Here is an 18,558-nt window from a genome sequence, read left to right on the forward strand (position 1 = left end):
ATTTCATTAAACAGACTTTCAGGCAGACTGCATTTAGTAATGTACAATACCCAGAGAAAATATACATCATTATCATAATCATCATCATGAATTCAGTCAATTTATTCCACATAGAAACTAAAATGAAGCATAAAATGAAGTCTTCAGGCAAAGTATTTGGTTTGTAACCTTTATGTCCAGAGTGTGATTTCATTATGAGAAAATGCCCAAAACACAACTTACTGATATGAGGATTACATCCAGGAAATTACTAATAAAGTTCAAATTTTACCATTAAAAACCGTTATCGTGGCAATCAAGGCAAAGTTATAACACACAGTTTGATGATTGTAAAATGAGGAAACACAATCGGAGGATGAAATAGAAAATATCTCTGGCTGGAGATATTAGTGACATCACTAGAGCTGTCCCGACTAGTCAACGTAGTCGATGTCATCGATGACGTAAATGCGTCCACAAGCACAACATATTGTCGACGGTTAATGAAGGGTTAAAAAAATATATGCGTTGTAAGTTCAGAATTTCAGACTCTTGGTTTGCAAACAGCTAAAGTGGCACAAAGCAAAAAAAAAATCACACCAGACTGGCCAAAACATAGACTTATTTCAACGAAACAAAAGAGGGTACACTGCTGTGTCCTGTCTCTTCAATGCCAAGCTTGGCTGCACGTCGGCCGTGAATGAACACCTAAGGCGTCGTCACCCAGTTGTAATTTTGGAAGACGACAGGAGACCACAAGCTGGCAGATCGTAAGTCCATCTACCTAACAAAAGACAGGGTTTTTTTTTTAAGTTGCTAAGCCTGTCGCGATATGCAATGAGTCCATTTATCGCACGGTAAATAAAAATGAGGGCGGTACTAATTTTCATGGCTGCGTTTTATTGCCGTGTGCGTGCATACATTTGTACGTGCGTGTTGATGGCATATGAGACTCCAATTTCTTTCACAGATGTTTATTGGTCATCAACATGCCGAAGAATTAAAGTTCAGACATATAAAATAAGGAAACACATCTATATTAAACACTATAAACGTTAGCATTTCTACATTGAGGCTAATGTGGAAAAAAGACAACCTACTGCCTGCTATAAAACATTGGCAATCTCCTCTAAAATGCAAACTTGCGGTTAAAAGTTGACATTTCAAACATTAAAAAAAATCGCTGGTTAACAGCATTTGCAAACGAAAAAAAAAAAAAAAAAATCTATTACTGACATCACATACAATGACGAAAAGTGCTTTTTTTGCGGAGTGTAGAGCTTATGGTTAGCAGTTTAGCGATCGTACTTCCGGTGAACATTTCAAAATAAAATCATGTCATGTACGTCATATAAATAACGATTTCTGGAGTTAATTCCACATACTTTAGAATTCAGATTCTACACTAAGAATAGCTTTGAAATTAGACCCTTTATGAAAAATTTGATTGGTAATGAATAATTATTATAATATTATTATCTATAGTAGTATATTATTAATGATAGATTTTTTTAAGAATTGTTTTGAATCATGTTGGAAAGGCGAAGTCAGTGTTCTAAATCTGTTTACATTCCATTCTTTTTCACTAGTTAATGCGATTAGCATTTTACCTCATTGTTTATTTGATATTTACGTGCTAATTGGTATTTTAATAAATAATTTAAGTGTTCCAAAATGTTTTTGTGAATTAATAAGCGTCAACGAAATTTTCAATGCTGAAATAATTTAATTTTTTTTTTTTTTTTTTAATAACTATAAGATTAGTCGACTAATTGTAAAAATAGTCGGCTGACTAATCGGGAGAAAATTGTGGTTTGGGACAGCCCTAGACATCACCCATAAAAGGTTGTATCACTTCAAGGAACCTATAAAACCAGTAAAGAAAGAACGTTGGCACAACTGTAGACTTCTTGTTCAATGTAAAACTAAGCTAGCATAATAATTCAAGTTGCTTCTTTATCAATTAGCGCAGGAAATTTACAACATCCAAGTTATGTGCACGCTTCAAACGATCATCTCACGATATGGCAATACAACAATTATCCATACGTGGGTCAGGAAATCATTCTAGTATATTCTACACACTAACTAATGAACAGGGAAAAACAAGCTATTTTCATCCTTCTGCCGTGAGTTTATCACTAGTAGACATCCAATCCATTTGAAATGGGAGGGCATTCACTCCCACTTCATTGGTTGCCAATCCCAGGCAATGAGTTCATTTTGGGGCATTTCACGTCATTTCCAGTTGATTTTCGGTCACTTCCTTTTCCTGTTGAGGCATTTACCTGTAACTGTATTTTGAGTAGGGGTGGGAACTTCTGGGTACGTCACGACACGATATGAGATCATTCTACATTATACAGTAAAACAGATTGATTTTTGGTCACTTCCTTTTGATTTTGGGCTTTTGCGGGGTCATTTTTTTCCTCATTTTGGGGCATTTACGGATCTCTTCATGTTGAATTTGTGTTACTGAAAAAGAAATGACTTGGTAACGTCCCTAAAATAATAGGAAGTGACTCAAAATCAACAGGAAGTGACCTATTAATGCCCCCAAAACCAGGAAGACTGGCTGCAAATTCTCTGCGTTAGACGATGAATCAATCAATCATCCAATGCATTTTGCCTGGGAGGGTCAAAATGCATTGGACGTCGAGCACCGTCTATAGCAGCCAATGGGCCAACATAGACACTCTTCTAATGGAAGATTTTGGTTCCAACCTGCTGGTTATTTTTTTCTTCAATCAGTGACACCTTTCTAGAATGGTATATCGATTCTTGGCAGAAGCATATCAATCACCTTTTGGTATACAAAGTATCGTGATACATCATTTCAAATACATTGTCACACCCCTAATTTGGGAGCTTCTAGAGGTCACTTCCTGGTATTTTATCGGTGAGTGAAGAGCAAGTGACTCAAAATCAACAGAAGGTGACCTGTAAATGCCCACAAGACTGGCTGTGAATGCTCTGGCTTCAGTGCCATTGACGGCGCTAGACGTCCAATCCAGTCAAAATGGTGTGGATATCGAGCGCCGTCAATGGGACCCAGGGCGCTAACATAGACACTATTCTAATGGAAGATTATGGTAGCAACAGGTTGGTTCTTTTTTTAAACAGTGACACCTTTTTAAACGATATACCGTTTTTGGTGGGAGTACCGTAATTTCCCGAATATAAGGCGCACCCGTGTATAATGCGCACCCCAAATTTACTTGTAAAATCTAGGTGAAATTATTGTACCCGTTTATAACGCGCACCCTAATTTTAGCACCAATAAATAGAAGAATACACGAAAACAGAGCTCGTGTACAGATACAGAAATTTCATTTTACTGACTGGTGAAACACAGCACAAGCATAGCACATTGGTAGTTCAAAACATTACCATAAACTGACAATATTTACTAGAGCTGGGAATCTTTGGGCACCTAACGATTCGATTACGATTACGATTCAGATGGTCCGATTCGATTCTAAAATGATTATTGATGCACCCCCCCCCCCTTTTTTTTTTTTTTTTAATATTTAGTACATTTGTTCCAAAATTGTTCAAAAATACTCTCAGGCTAAACCAAACTACTATTTCAGTATCAAGTTAACATATAGCAGTAAACAAATATACAAAAATAACAGTAAATAAAAAACTCCAGTCCCCATTCTGTATCAGCAGCTTTAAACTACATTCAATTAATTTAATGTTGTGAATCAACCGTTAAAGTTGTTAAAATTGCTCCCGTTAATCCATAATTTCCCTTTTGTCAACTTTCGACATGTGAAAGTTTTAAAACTATTTTAAAGATAGATTCAAGTCAATATTTTACCGATTTAGGAGTATTTTAGATAAAAAGTTAATTAGGTTTGCTTGGAAGGTTCGCTACAACAGCCTTGCAGAGAAGTGTACTGCTTTAAGATGGCGGCCGTTTACTACGTCTGCATCTAGCTTTTTGTAGATGTGCTGCAAACGCTATCGCTACCGTAGTGCATCTAGTCTTATATAAATGATATCTACCGTAACATTATGTGGATGACGTACTTTTGTAGCAGCTTCAGGTATGTTGTTGTGTTTTTTTATCTCGTGGCATGAGTTGAGCTAGAGCCGTGAGTTGAGCATTGGCATTACCCGAGGGTCCGGGTAATGAGAAGCATGATGTTTAGCTACTCTCGCTCCGTTGCTCATTGACCGCGCGGCGCGCTGAGTGTGTTGTACTTCCGCTTTACTTGGCATATTTCAATAATCGGAATTTGGATGTTTGTGAATCGTTCTCGAATCTTCCACGGCCGAATCGCGAATAATCTAAGAATCGGAAATTTTGCACACCTCTAATATTTACTGTAATAATATGATTTGACAACTTCTCCAACTTACCAGAATCTAGGAGAAAACAAAACAGATGTGACTTTTCTTTTAAAGGCTGCTGTATAACTTGCTCGTTTCATCATGATGAATAAATGTTTCTTCCATGGATTGATACGGTAAAATCAAAGTGAGAATGTAAGTCGGAAATCCGTGAGAGCTCATCGCTGTCAACACGACAGTAACAACAGGAACTATTGTTATTTGGGTTTGAGTTTCCCGAGGGATAAATATAGTTGACGGACACAGGAAGTGTGTGTGCTTACGTTTGTTATGGTCAGAGTTGCGGAGCTGCAATAAACGTTGACTCAAATGAGCACAAGAAACTAAATTCTGTGCTTTATGAAGAGTGAAAAAAGCAGAATTTAACACAGATGAAATCATTCGGCCGATTAGAGTAAAGTATTACCGAAACAAAATGGTGACGTCACGTACTACGGGTCGCCGCATACGTTTCTTCAACACAACGTGGCCGTGTCAATAAAAAAAAAAAAAAAATCGGTTTATATATATATATATTTCTGTCTCCATCCATGTACCCGTTTATAATGCGCACCATGATTTTACAAGTTGATTTTGGGGGGAAAAAAATGCACGTTATATCCAGGAAATTATGATATAACAAACTTTTGGGCCACAAAATATCGCGATATATCACCCTTTCGATATATTGTCACACCCCGATTTGTCATTGTATCGCAAAATAGTGCACCATTCGAGACTTTAGTAGGTTGGATGACTTTCTGCAAAATATGCACAGCTGTCATTGTTCAGTGCAAATACACAAATGATATCCTCACATTACAAAATGACTCTCTCCACTTATTTGTTATGTCCTGAATGTGCTTTTGGTAACAGTGGCTTGTTTTTAATAAATAAATAAATAAATAAATAAATAAAAAATCTTATAAGCAGACTATTGATATTTGGCAACATTTATACATTAAATGAGTCTGTTTCTTAATGTACAATTTATTATTGTACATGTAGCACCTTTAATGAAAAAGGTTTTGTTTTTTTGAAGCACCTAGACTGAAAAATATTCCTACCTGAACCACAATCAGTTAAGTAAGGAAAAAAGGCCTGCATGTGGGTGGTGTCGACAATCTGTCAACATGCACAAAATGCTAAATCAACCTGACGGATACTGCAGAGGGAAAACAACCCAGAACAGGATGTGTACGACTAAAAGCAAAACAAGAAGACCAAAATAGTGCTTGCTTTGAGATACTTTACATTTTTAAGGATTGTCTGTTGTCACTGTACCACAATTACAGTGGCTTTATTACAATGACATGATAATACAATTTTTGACAGTGCTAAGCTGTGGGTCAAAAGTCTCAAAACCAGTGAATTTTTAATTTTACAGTACTGTGTTTCAGTCTTGATACCTGGAATTGTTGCAAAGACAGCTAGGATAGGCTCCAGCCCCCCCACGAATCTTGTGAGGGCAAGCGGCACGGATAATGAATGACATTCACAGAAAATACTGGCATGTCTCAAAACTGAGTTATTTCCTGGTAGATGTGACTACTAGAGATACACCACTGTTGGGACAAAAGTAAAATAACGATGTGTCAAATCCAGAAAGTTAAACAGACAACTGACATTCAGAAAGTGTGTGATGAGTGAGCACAGAGCAACAAAAGGCATGTAAAATAGTGTCTATGACTAAATAAGCGATCCCTTAACAGTACTTTTTCTTTGTTGTGTTGTTCTGTCTGCATTTCTAGCCAGGAAAATTGACTATATTTGTTCAGCAGAAGTAAAAATACGGATTTTTTTTATCGTCATGCTATTTTATAGTCAGATGTTAACTGTCAAACCAACAGAATTGTGATTATATTTGGTGCACACTTAACTTCGATAAACAAATTTTAAAAATTCAACTGTAAAATCTTTCTATACCATACAATAATTTGAAGGCCGGCACTAGCTGGTATGCAGAATAAAATAATTAGTTATGAATTGAAAACCCTCCCAACCATGATGTTAAAAATATCACGGCAGCCTCAAGGGATCCACAGCTAGGAGGCTCGAGACAGCCATGTTTTCTTGACCACATAGTAACCTATAATTGGGTGCCCGATATCAATCTACCCAAAAACACAGCTTACAATAGACACGTTTAAAATAGTGTTTTGGTGAGACTGAGTGAGGTGGAACCTCAGGGTTAGACATGCTTCACTTACCAAGTTACGCGCACCACCTAAGATATGCAAGGATTTGATGAGTCCTTATTCCACTAGGGGTGGGAACTTCTAGGTATGTCACGATACGATACAAGGCTCACGATAACGATGACATCCCGATATAATGAAACAACAATTATCGGGAAATCATTCAAGGATATTCTACAAAACGACTAATTAAGTATTAAAAAAACATCTTGTAAACAAAAAGAATTCTAGTGTGAACATTTATAACAGCTTGTATGACTTGAAAAATGTACAATATTATAAAAATCAATATGACGACTGTGCAAACATGTCATTCTAACACAAATGACTTGCAGCTTTAACAGTACACTTCAGACAACTTATTGGTGATGGCTGCTGTGACATAATTATTCAACACAAGTGTTTACGTCAAGGTTTCGTTTTTTTTTTCCCCCGAAACATTTTTTAATACATGCATCCCCCCACACACACAGACACAACCAGATTAAAGCTGTATTGCTCTGATGCTAATGAAACATTCAAGGTTTTATGATGGCAGAATAAAGCAAACACATACAGAAAAATAGCTGTGGCCATTAAACTGTCATATCATATATAGGCTTCACTGTTGGATTATACTTTATGCCGAGTGCTTTACCATCATTAAAGCTTTCAGAGAAATCACACAGAGATGCCAAATAACGCGACATAATGATTGCTACATGAAGTCCGTGCCCAGTCCACTCATTAATTTCAGCCGTTTCGACAAGGTTAGACCCGCTAGCCGACTCTTTCACGTTCATTTGTAGCCGCTGTTAGCCGCTAGCGTTAGCCTGTGGCTTGGCTACCAGAAGAAAGCACTGAAAGCATCCTCTCCTGAAATCGTGAGAACCAGGGGGACAGCGGGTTAAAGCCCGTCTGGAACCCGCCAAGAGATTACTTAATGTTGGGTGAAAGTTTGGCGAAGCTAACTTAAGCCCGACTCCATCCCGTTTACTTGTAGTGTTAGCCGCTAGCGTTAGCCTACCGGGCTTCTGTTTGTTTGGCTTCCTGAAAACCACATGACTCCATAGGTAAGCACACTGTCTGCTTTCTTAAAGGGGAATGAACATAGCCGAACAACACGGAGTCAAAGCGGGATGAAAAGACTATATTTTCTTGTTTTATTAAATTACCGAATTTACCTACATGGTCAAAATTACGTCGTCATCGTGAAGAATTTCGGTAACGGTAAATTTTCGGTTTACCGCCCTGCTCTAAGCCTAAGTACTCCCATACCAGCGATTTCGTTTTCTTCGATGGGGGAAAAAGTTCACGCGTTTCCCCTCCTCCAGCCATCATGTAGCACAACTGACTCACTGACACTGAGCAACAACTGGTGGGGGAGGGTTTAGCCTTGCAGCTGCAAGCGAGGGATTTCTCCATGCATTTCTGGGACATAAAAAATGACTAATACCATAGGGACGGTATGATAACATGAATTTTTTGGTGGTTTTAAAACCTTGACATTCTCATTCCACAATATACCTTGAAACCGGTAATCGGCTAATGCCTAATTGTCACACCCCCATTATCCACTCATAGACATTTTGACCAAATACCCAATGAAAAGTGTCGATATATATATTTCAGAGAAAGTCAATTAATTGGGTATTAAATGTGTTAAATGATGAAGAACAAAACAAGAAAAAGACATGACATAGGATAGCTATAGGTGAATAGGAGGAATTATGGACATGTAAAAAGAAGCAGGGTGGAGGCCTCAATGATCACGAGCACTGTTGAGAGGTTATGCACAGCCAATTACCCAAACTGTTTCAGTGAGTGCCATTATTGTGGCTTTCCTTGAATGTTTGAACAAGACAATTCAATTGTTTTAAAACCTATCAACATAACTAGTGATATTTATAAAGGATTAATTAACGACTACAAACATTATTCAAGACTCAAGTCCAAATGGGGAATATGCGCAAATCTGTCAAACCTGAATACGCTTCACTACTGATTCTAGGGTGATATTACATACTGAAAAACCCAGTGCTGAGTTTCTTTGACCTTGCAAAATTAGGATAGTAAGTAGCTCAAAAGTAAATCTGCGCAATAATTGACGATTGCATAAATCCACTTAATCAAAAAAGCCAAAACAATTACCCCAGACGAAGCCGAGCTAGTCTTCAAATTATTTAAACCCACACACAAGACTCAAATTCTTACTCTTTGCAAAGTAAACCATGGTGAACAGGACCAATAGTGGAGAACTAATGAAAAGAATGCATAAGAGAGAGGATGGCAAAAGGTTGTGTGAAGACCTTCTGGGCTACCCTCCCCCCTCCAGAACAGTAGCAGATAACAATAGCTTCCAAACCAGGGCAAAGCAGACATCCTGACAAAGGCAGACTCCTCCCAAGCCGGCGAGTCCCCTTTCCCAAATAAACACAGCCGCTAAAGACAGCAAAAGTCGTGGACATGGTGTTTGCCTTGTCCAGACAAGCAGTGAATTGAGTCCTGCAAGACAGCAAATCAGCATCCCAGAGAAGCACCAAATGCATGCTGGACAACTGGCTAATCTCTCCAAATGGTACAAGCCTCGATCACATTTTCGAAACGTAAAGCAGGAACCACAAATCTAGGCGTCACATGTTCAAAACTGACTATCAGTCACCAAAAAGTGAGAAAATTGTATCAAATACACATTAGCGTAGTATGAATGCTATTACTCACATGTAGGCAGGTGAGAGCGGTGAGGAACGGGACGTCTTAAGGACTGGCACTGGGAATTTCCAGCTGACAGGAGAACCGCTTTTCCATTTCAACGGCATGTTGTTGTCACCAGAATGGTGTTAGAGCAAAATCAACAGCAAAGAGCATTTCCATGCGAAGCTTCTCAACGCAGTCTTCCATACCACTCCAGCCCACACCATTTAGGGGGGGGAGCAAGTCGCAGCAAGACCAATGCACGGGCGGAGGCAGTGCGGGCTAAAGGCAGGGTTGTGACATTAGCGGCACCACCAAGAAGCCAATAGATTGCATCCACAGCTACTGCTTGCCTCGCTGCATAAGTGACTGTCTAGTGGTAGGAGGGGGGGTGAAGCCCAGCCTTCCAAGAGTTCAATCAAGTGTAGCTGAGCAACAGTGCCACCTTGTAAGCACAGTTGTGATTACCGCTATGGTCATTCTGTGGCAATAGAGTATTTGAAGAAAGAATAAAAAAAGATTACTGTACAGTTGCTTTAGATTAAACATTACGTGTTCTTTTGCATACAATTATAGATAAATAGTTAATAGGCCATGTATCAACCTTTGTATTTTTGACCCCGTCGACAAGTGCCGAGTGGGGTACAGTGGTACCTCTACATACGAAGTTAATTCGTTCCAGGACCTTGTTCGTAAATCGAAATGGTCGTACGTCGAGCAGGATTTTCCCATAGGAATACATTATAATTCCATTAATTCGTTCCAAAGCCCAAAAATCTACCCTAAATCTTTAATAAATACTGCTGGTACTATTACAAATGACAATCAAACAGCAAAACAAAGTTCTAAATAAAAATCTGAATAATATAATAATAATAATAATTAGTGATGCACGATGATACATTTTTCAACCAATACCGATAACCGATAATATCCTCCTCATTCCAACCGATAACCGATAATGTAAAGCCGGTAATTCTATTAAAAGATTTATGTAAAATTTTTAAGTATACACAAAAGAAAACATTACTGTGCAAAAATATAATTTATTGCTCTTTTTTTCAACATAAAATATGAACAAGTATTCAATTCCAACATCTAAATAATGACAGATTTGCTGACATTGTGCAATGGTAAACTTTTGGCAACAATTACTTACAGAGTAAATAACTAAGTTGCACAAAAACGTCTTTAAAAGTAAGCCATTCCAAACATATATAACATTAATACACTGCAAAACACACCTACTTAAAACTAGTCAGTTTTAAGTGTAAATCTATTGGAAATAAGTGAAATTATCTCCCACCGCTTCAAGTGTATTTCTCTCAGATTTCTTGGAAGAAAAATAGCTAGCTGAAAAAAATCTTAACAGCCCTATTTTAAGCAATACATGATCATACTTAATCCTAAAAAAAAAAAAACTTGGAAGAAGGAAAGATTTTGAATAATATTTGTGGCTACAGAATATTATTGTTATTTCATTACAACAGGAATGTGCATATTTAAATTGATAAGTGTTAATAAGTGCCAATAAGTTTTGATTATCTACTGTGACTGTAATTGAGCACACAAATAAGGTAAATTATTTTGAAAAGTGATTGCTAATGTTATATGCTTTGTTGCACACTGTGAAAATGATTAACTCAAAAGAGCGATATGTCATGTACCCATTCTGCAGCGCTTTGTTTACATTTGCGGCACTCACGACATTTGCTTTACAGCAGCTGAACTGATACACGGCAGTACTTTTTGGACAGAGTTGGAGCTCGCATCCCCGTGCGTATTGTTTTGTGCCTGAGATTTGTTAAGCCGAAAATAAAGGCAGCGTTACAAAGTCATCTGACCGCTCGTCATTTTACATACTGAATGCATTATTGACTGGCTGACTTTGTTTTCTCCATGTTTAAATTACCATCTAACCACTGTGCCGTCATGATAAGCTTGCTTACTATGGACATCACTTTTCCAAATGTCCGTGGTGAAAACGTGATTGGCAAGTTTTTCATGAAGAATGGTGGTCGTATAAACTGCATTATTATTTTATGCAGGGCTTTGGATCTCGGGTCATTTCGGAAAAAAAAAAAAAAAAAGTCTCGTCTCGGCAGCGGCAGCTACGTTCGTACCGGATAATCCGCCTGCACCGGCAGGTTCGCCGCGGCGTATTCGGGGCCTGGCTCTGCTCACACGGCGTGGGGGAACGCTCGAGAAACCGGGGTGTTCGCCGGAGGTTCCGAAGCCGGGGAACCGGGCTCTGCCCGCCTCGTTGTGGCCTGCCAGACCGGCCAGAGTGGCGGGCTCCGCCGGAAGACGGCTACATGCCGACTATCGGTCTCCAGTCGTGCCGGTGTTTAGCCTTAATGGCGAGTTTACCACCCGCCTTGGGCTGCATTCCCAAACAACCCCACTCTGTATCGTCACAAGCCCCGTAGTTTAACTTTGTTTGTGTTTACAATAGCTTTAGCATTCCCGCTAGCAGCAGCCTCGTATTTGTTCCAAAAATATTTGTGATACAGTTTTAAATGGATGCTGGGTTAGTGGTTTTGAATGAGGACGCTTTCTTTCCGCCGAAGTTCATGTTTCGCAGATGGCGATAGCATCATTTATTTAGTAACAGCCGCCATAATATTCAACTACTTCTTGTCGTGTAACTCCGCCTCCTCAACCCCTCCTCCCTCAGGGGCTTCAGAGAGGGGAGGGGTTGAGGAGGCGGCGTGCTGAATTCTTCGGTTGCGCACATTTGGAGGCTAAATCAAGTATATAATTATCGGATTGCATCATCGGTTGAATTTTTTTATTATCTGGATTATCTGTGTGACGTCATAATTGCCATCATCGGCCGATAATTATCGGTGACCGATATTATTGTGTATCTTTAATAGGAATAATTCATAATTATTCCTCTAAACAATGTTCTAATGTGGCGGACACTTTTTGCTGTACCTGAACGCACCGCGGGCGTACGTCACAGTGAGATAGGTCGGTGCGGTAGAGATAATACTTTCGGTTTTTTTGAGAGCACAGTCAACTTCGGAGGACAATGAGCATTTTGTGTTGGTTAAGTTTTTAAATAAATGATGAAAACGTGACGAAGCTGGCGAATTCCTTGGCGATGTTACCACAATAATAATTGTCACCTTAACTTATAAAGACTGGTGAACGGTGGTCGGAAGAGGACCGTGGAGCTGTATTGTTGAGCTAGTTCACGGATGCGCACCCCACGCTCATATTTTTCTATAATTTACATCTTCATTTCAAAGGTAAGCATCACTTTTTTCTTTGTTTCGCCATCTGTACCAACTTTTTTGAAACCTGTGTTGATTTCTCTCACATAAGAAAATCCGCCGTGCATTCGTTTGCCGTGCTGTCATGTCATCAGATTTCGAGCATGTCGTCGGATGTAGAAACAAATGACGTGTCAAATTTTACGTCGAATGTCGAAAAGATCGTGTGTCGAAGCAATTGTATGTCGAGGTACAACTGTATTTGATTTTGTAATGTACAACATTCAGATAAAGCTTAATTGATTGATCGAATGGAGCTGAGTCTTTAAAGGCCATATAATTCAAAATTTTAACCCAAGTTAAAATGTCACTACGTGCAAATGAGTATGTTCCCAAAACCACAATGATTTAAAATAAACATACTTTTTGGCTATGATGACAACACTTTTTGGAAAACACTTCATTTTCTGATGCTACCTCCTGGGTAAAATGATTGACAAGCATATTTATTAGGGCTGCAGCTATCAATTGTTTTAGTAGTCGATTACTCTATGAACTAGTTAGTTTGAATAATTGAGTAATCGGATTAGGAACTAGTGTTGCGCCGATACCAATTTTTGGGTCCAATACCGATACAGATACCTGGCTGTGCAGTATCGGTCGATACCGATACCATTCCGATACCACTGTTTGCAAAAAAAAAAAAAGAAAGAAAGAAAATACAACTGTTATTATTTATTTATTTTTGCTAACAAGCAAAAATAACAGTGCCATCATATAAACAAGCACTTTAGTGCATAATATTTATGTGCCCACTTCTTACTGATGTGAAGAAAGTATATAAGTGCTGAGAACAATCTTAACTGTTTGTAAAGTGGGGCACACTGTTGATTGCTGCAGCTCTCTTAGCAGCTATATTTACCATATAAGCAAAACATCCTATTTGTGGTCTGAGTCCATCTGTAACATGTGCTGAATTAACAGTATTTGCAGCATTATCTATAGTCACTGGTATGGATTGATTTGGCCTGCTTAACTTCCATTCAGTCATGGCGGTTTCTAATTCATCAATGGACAATATGGCGTCGCTCTGGGCTCACGCAGCTAATGGCATGGGATCTAATGTAGCACATCTAGGTTGCTATTTGATGATATCTAGTGTGTGCGCGCAAGAGTTAGCATGGGATCTAACATAGGACATCTAGGTTGCTATCTGATGATATCAAGTGTTCGCGCTGCGCCGCTTGAGTGTTTTCTGGCCACAGAAGTCACTTCTGCTCGTTACTGCACAACACCAGCATATGAGAATCGTCTTTCATAAACAAGACGAGTTTGAAGTACGGCGCTCTTAATTTGCCACTCATAGTTCATCATGAAACCATGAGTTTGCTTAGTCTCTCACGGTCTTAACCTTTCTGATCCCATCGGCCCTCCAACAGCGGGCGTTAGCGTACGCATGCTAATCGTTTGTGAATGCCATGTTAGAAAAGCAGCGCAACATCGCGGATATGCATTGTAGTGAACATCCTGAATATTGATGACGAAAGTATTATCGTGTGGTAATTTTGAGTCAAAAACATTCAGATGTCATGCATCGGGATTTGGGAAGTTAGCTCACGTGGGGAGGATAGTTCATTTCCGCTCAAGTGACGCCAGTTGATGGTATCGGCGCCCTAAATGTTGGTACTCGTCGATACCGATACCTTCAATTCGGGCCGGATCGGCACCCCCTGCCGATACTGGTATCGGTATCGGTGCAACTTTATTAGGAACATAAAAAATTAAAATACCCGAGCTTAGCCTCAAACGGTATAAAAAAATAATAAATGAGGCACTAAGTACAACAAAAGAACAATTGGCTAACTTGCATAGCAAAAGTCCGCTATCTTAAATGCTGTAAAATGCTAACTTTTTTTTAAAACAATGCTCTTAACAAATCGTTCAAATACATGTTCCCACAAAAAACGGCTAAATATACCTACAAACTAAATTACGAATGCATAAAAAAAAAAATAAAAAAAACATTAGTCCACACAAAAACTTATTGCTTATGTTTGTCTTAACAGGGCGCAGCTGGGTTCAGCCATGTAAAATGAGTTATGTCATATTCACTGTTGACACTAGAGGGCAGTGTATCCACCCAAATCAATAAAACTCAATGCAAACACTTTGAACCAAACCATTACAAAGCCACTTTAATTAAAGGAATACTCGAAGAAGCAAATTTTAATTCGAACCGTTTTTATAATCTAATTACTCGAGTTAATCGATTAATCGTTGCAGCACTAATATTTGTTATAATTTCCGAGTTTTTCTGACTTTAGGTCACAGTCCCCCCCCCCCATAGTTCGGCCGGGAGTGCGATTTATAATCTAAAGCGACTTGTATGAAATTATTAACACATTATTATATCATTTCACATGTTATTTTCACACTGATAGTTTGGTAAACTTGTTAGCATGTACTTTATGCTACAGTTCTCTGAATAACTCTTAATAGCTATATTACGTTAACAAACCGGGCACGTTCTCAGTTTGTTGTTTATGCGTCATGTAAAGTTAAAAGTTAGCATACTATTTTTTATTTTAAATTGCCTTTCAAGATGAAATGTCTGTTCTTGGTGTTGGATTTTATCAAATAAATTATCCCCAAAAATGCGACTTATACTCCGGTGCGACTTATATTTTTTGGCCTCTTCATTGTGCATTTTTTTGGCTGGTTTGACTTACAGTCCGAAAAATACGGTATTAATTTTTTGACCGTCAGAACAGTAGGGTTCCTCTTCTTGAACACATCATCCATTCATCGGACCCACACTGCAACTCTAAAACCCAGCCAACACACACATAATTCTGCTAACTATGGAATGAATATTTCATGTGAGCATTTCTAGCTCATCACTAAACTTTCAAGTTTGAGAAACTCATATGCCCTCGTATAAACAAGTCAAATGTACATAGCTGAACACAGCACTGACTGGAGGTCCACAAATATTCCACTGTCGCCGGGTCAAGAAAAACTTTGCTGCCCCATCTGTCATCCCCACTTATACTAGAAGTCATATGCGGAACAAGAGCTAAATATAGCCAGCTGTAATACTACAAAGCTATGAACTTTTCACATACATCCCTGGGATGCCTAAAGGGTTTCACAACAATTGAAAAAAAGTCCATACAAATTTTGCACAACACTATCCACCCTCTACATCTCCACCAAAAATAAACAAACGTGAAGTATATTTACTGAAGAAAAAAAAGACCAACCCAATCATGACAACTTACGTATTACTGTATTGTATGTTATCAATACAAGCTATATGTAAAAAAAAATGACAAACGGGTTGTAATGTAGACGTACTGTTCTAGTTTGATTAACAGAAATGAATTTGTTTAACAATGGTAATTATGACATGAACAGTACATTCAAATTTTTGCTCTTCGCAAACACAAGTATATTAGTCCAGTAACAAAGATCAATTCAAGAAAATATTTACGGGTAAGAATAAATACATAATAAAACCACTTCTCTCAAACTATAATTACATAACATTATGTCACATGTTCATTCAGCAGTGGTTCTAAAGCATGGTTCTCAAGTACAGCAGCTTAAATCCTAATCAGGTATTACCTGATTACCACCTCCGATTCCACATGAAAGCTTTTCTCCAGGTGGTACGACAGATTTACAGCCAAGATACACTGCCAGGTCAAACCAGGCCAGAAAAATGCTGCACTAAAGGTAAAACTTATATTCATCAACTTGATACGAAAAGTTGATTGTACCCATCTTGTAATGAGGGTGCTATCGACACTCTCACAATAAAATGCAAGCACTATCAGTTGTTCCTTATTATTTAACAGCATTGCACATTACCTGTCATGCAGTCCAATGGGCATTGTGTCCCCTCTGTGCACAGGGTGCTCCATACCCTTGCCAGGCAACACCTTTGGAACCAAAATGAATTATTTTCAATATGATATTCAATACGTAATTGACAAACGTTCCAATGTAATATATAATTGGTACAAATTCTAATTCAGAAAGCGTGACCTGATGTCAACTAATTCAGGAGATCTCTTGCACACTATTAATGATCACTTATCCTGACAGACAGCCAAATTCCCATGGCAATCCAAAAAAGCTTTTAGGATGGTTAAATACTACTAATCCTGACATGTCTATGCATATTGTCAGTCCTTCATGATGAAATATGCCCATCTTACTTTTTATTAATCGTAAGACTTGATGCACGCTGATGGAAGCTATATGCCTGGTATCTTACCTCAAAAGCGCAATGTGCATTATCAATGAAATTGGCTCATGTAATTGAAACGCGACAAAGTTGACTCAAAACATAACCTGATCAAAGTTTTAAATCTTTTTGGTGGCGCTTGAAACGTAATATAAACGTGAAGGAAATGACTGTAATACGTGAAAAGAGAAACACATTGCGACGTGATTAGCGATCGTTGGGCTACAATAAAGCTCATTTTCCGGTCATATACGGTAAACGTTGCCACCAGTGAGAGAGAGCTAACGCTAACACCGTAGCTAAGCTAACTCGTCATTTGTTTATTATTAGCTAGCTGAATTTACATGAAAGTTTAGTCGAAAATGATATAGTAGGTGGTGTTTATTGGTAGATACCCTCTTTATATTGCAGTATTTTGATAGTTTAGAACTGCTAAGCATGCTGGGTCTGAACGTGAGTTAGTTGGACGCATAGTTAGTTGCTACTTGGGCTGGTTGATGTGCCTCAACCAATTAAAAGACTGACCGGTTGTCAACATGTTGTCTCTCGGATTCAACATGTTCGTTATTGAAATTCGATTATTGTAGATGTTTTAAGTACACTATACAGTTTAAATCATAAATTCCATACCTTCAACGACGAGGTAACGCTGACTGGTGTCCTTGTTTTCCTTCCAAGCCCACAAATCCACTTACAGCAAAGGATACGCCCAACCAGTTTTATCCAATCGGATTTTCGCTTACTGTTAAAGGGTGACTATCAAAACTTTTCATTGGTAAAATAGTATGGCAACCTTTTCTTATTGGCTCAAAACTTCCGTTACTAAATACAGTTGTTTCTCCTAAAGTGCTCTCATCCATTTTATAACATTAATTCCATTTGAGTTAAAAACAGGGGTGAAAGTGGTTAGAATTTCTTGCCGGAACTCCCCAACGTGAAGGTCGCCACGGAGCCAGAAATTTGAATTATTTATTTATTTATTTTGGTTGGGAGGGGTTCAAAACAGCTGAAATGCAAAGAAAACTGTTTCGGTCAGTTATTTCAATAGCACATACAAAAACAGATTTTCATTCAAAATGTTAGTTTTTCAATGATTTGCAAAATAAAAGTTAACAAAAACAGCTATAACCCCAACCTCCATCTCCTAATTTTTATTTTCCCTCATTTCCTCACATACTAAATGCCAAATCTCAATTTTAACTACTTGAGAACATAGAATGTTTATTAAAATTAAAGATAATGTAAACATGTACTTTTTGTTGTGTTTTTTAATAATAAATATATCAGTAACATACATTCAGAAAAATAAGTACAAATGACTTAGATTATGCAGAGTGAAATGGAACATATTTTGAAGATCGCGCAAACATTGACTATTTTAAATCATAAGGAAATGAATAAGTAGCCTAACATAAATGAACAAATATAAGTCCAAAGTGCACATAGACAGCTAAGATGTTCTGAACCTCCCCATCAGAGCTAATAAAACTAAATATGATGAATAAGCCACCTTAACTCTCTCCTTGCTCTTAAAGATTTGATCCATTTTTTGTTGCATTGCCCTTTTTTTTTTTTCTGTTTCAGAAAATATGCACATTTGAACCAATCAGAGCTAACTATCTCTGGTGATCACATGTCAGTATGTCAGCCAAATGATCGGATAAATGAGTCCAGGCGTTTTGCTTTGCTGCGTGCATTCACACATTGACGTGACTCGTCATCGTCAGACTCAGATAACTGCAGCAGCTGGGGAAACCTCCATGCTGTCTGTGGAATAAAATAAATAATAAATATCGGTGGAAACGGATTACGCTACACAAGCACTTTATTATGCTTGTTGTTAACACTTGTGTATATAAATCTGATGTTGGTAAATTGTTTTTCTTCTTGGAGA

At 38.2% G+C, this 18,558-nt stretch overlaps 1 protein-coding gene across 4 annotated transcripts in view; it reads right to left on the minus strand.

Annotated features, from left to right (window-relative positions):
• The window catches only part of klhl13 (kelch-like family member 13), a 51,125-nt gene extending 33,736 nt beyond the window's left edge, over positions 1-17,389 (minus strand). The window contains exons 1-2 of one of the 4 annotated variants that reach the window (XM_057820643.1): positions 17,295-17,389; positions 16,286-16,356 (exon numbers count right to left, since the gene is read on the minus strand). In XM_057820643.1, the coding sequence (XP_057676626.1) occupies positions 16,286-16,338 (53 nt within the window). In that variant the 5' untranslated portion in view covers positions 16,339-16,356; positions 17,295-17,389. Of the gene's footprint in view, positions 1-9,218; positions 10,058-16,285; positions 16,357-17,294 lie in introns of those variants that run through there. The other 3 variants (XM_057820641.1, XM_057820640.1, XM_057820642.1) reach the window with 3 other exon arrangements.
• Positions 17,390-18,558: the final 1,169 nt, after the last annotated feature.

This window comes from Corythoichthys intestinalis, chromosome 18, assembly GCF_030265065.1.
Source record: "Corythoichthys intestinalis isolate RoL2023-P3 chromosome 18, ASM3026506v1, whole genome shotgun sequence".
Classification (NCBI taxonomy): Eukaryota; Metazoa; Chordata; class Actinopteri; order Syngnathiformes; family Syngnathidae; genus Corythoichthys; species Corythoichthys intestinalis.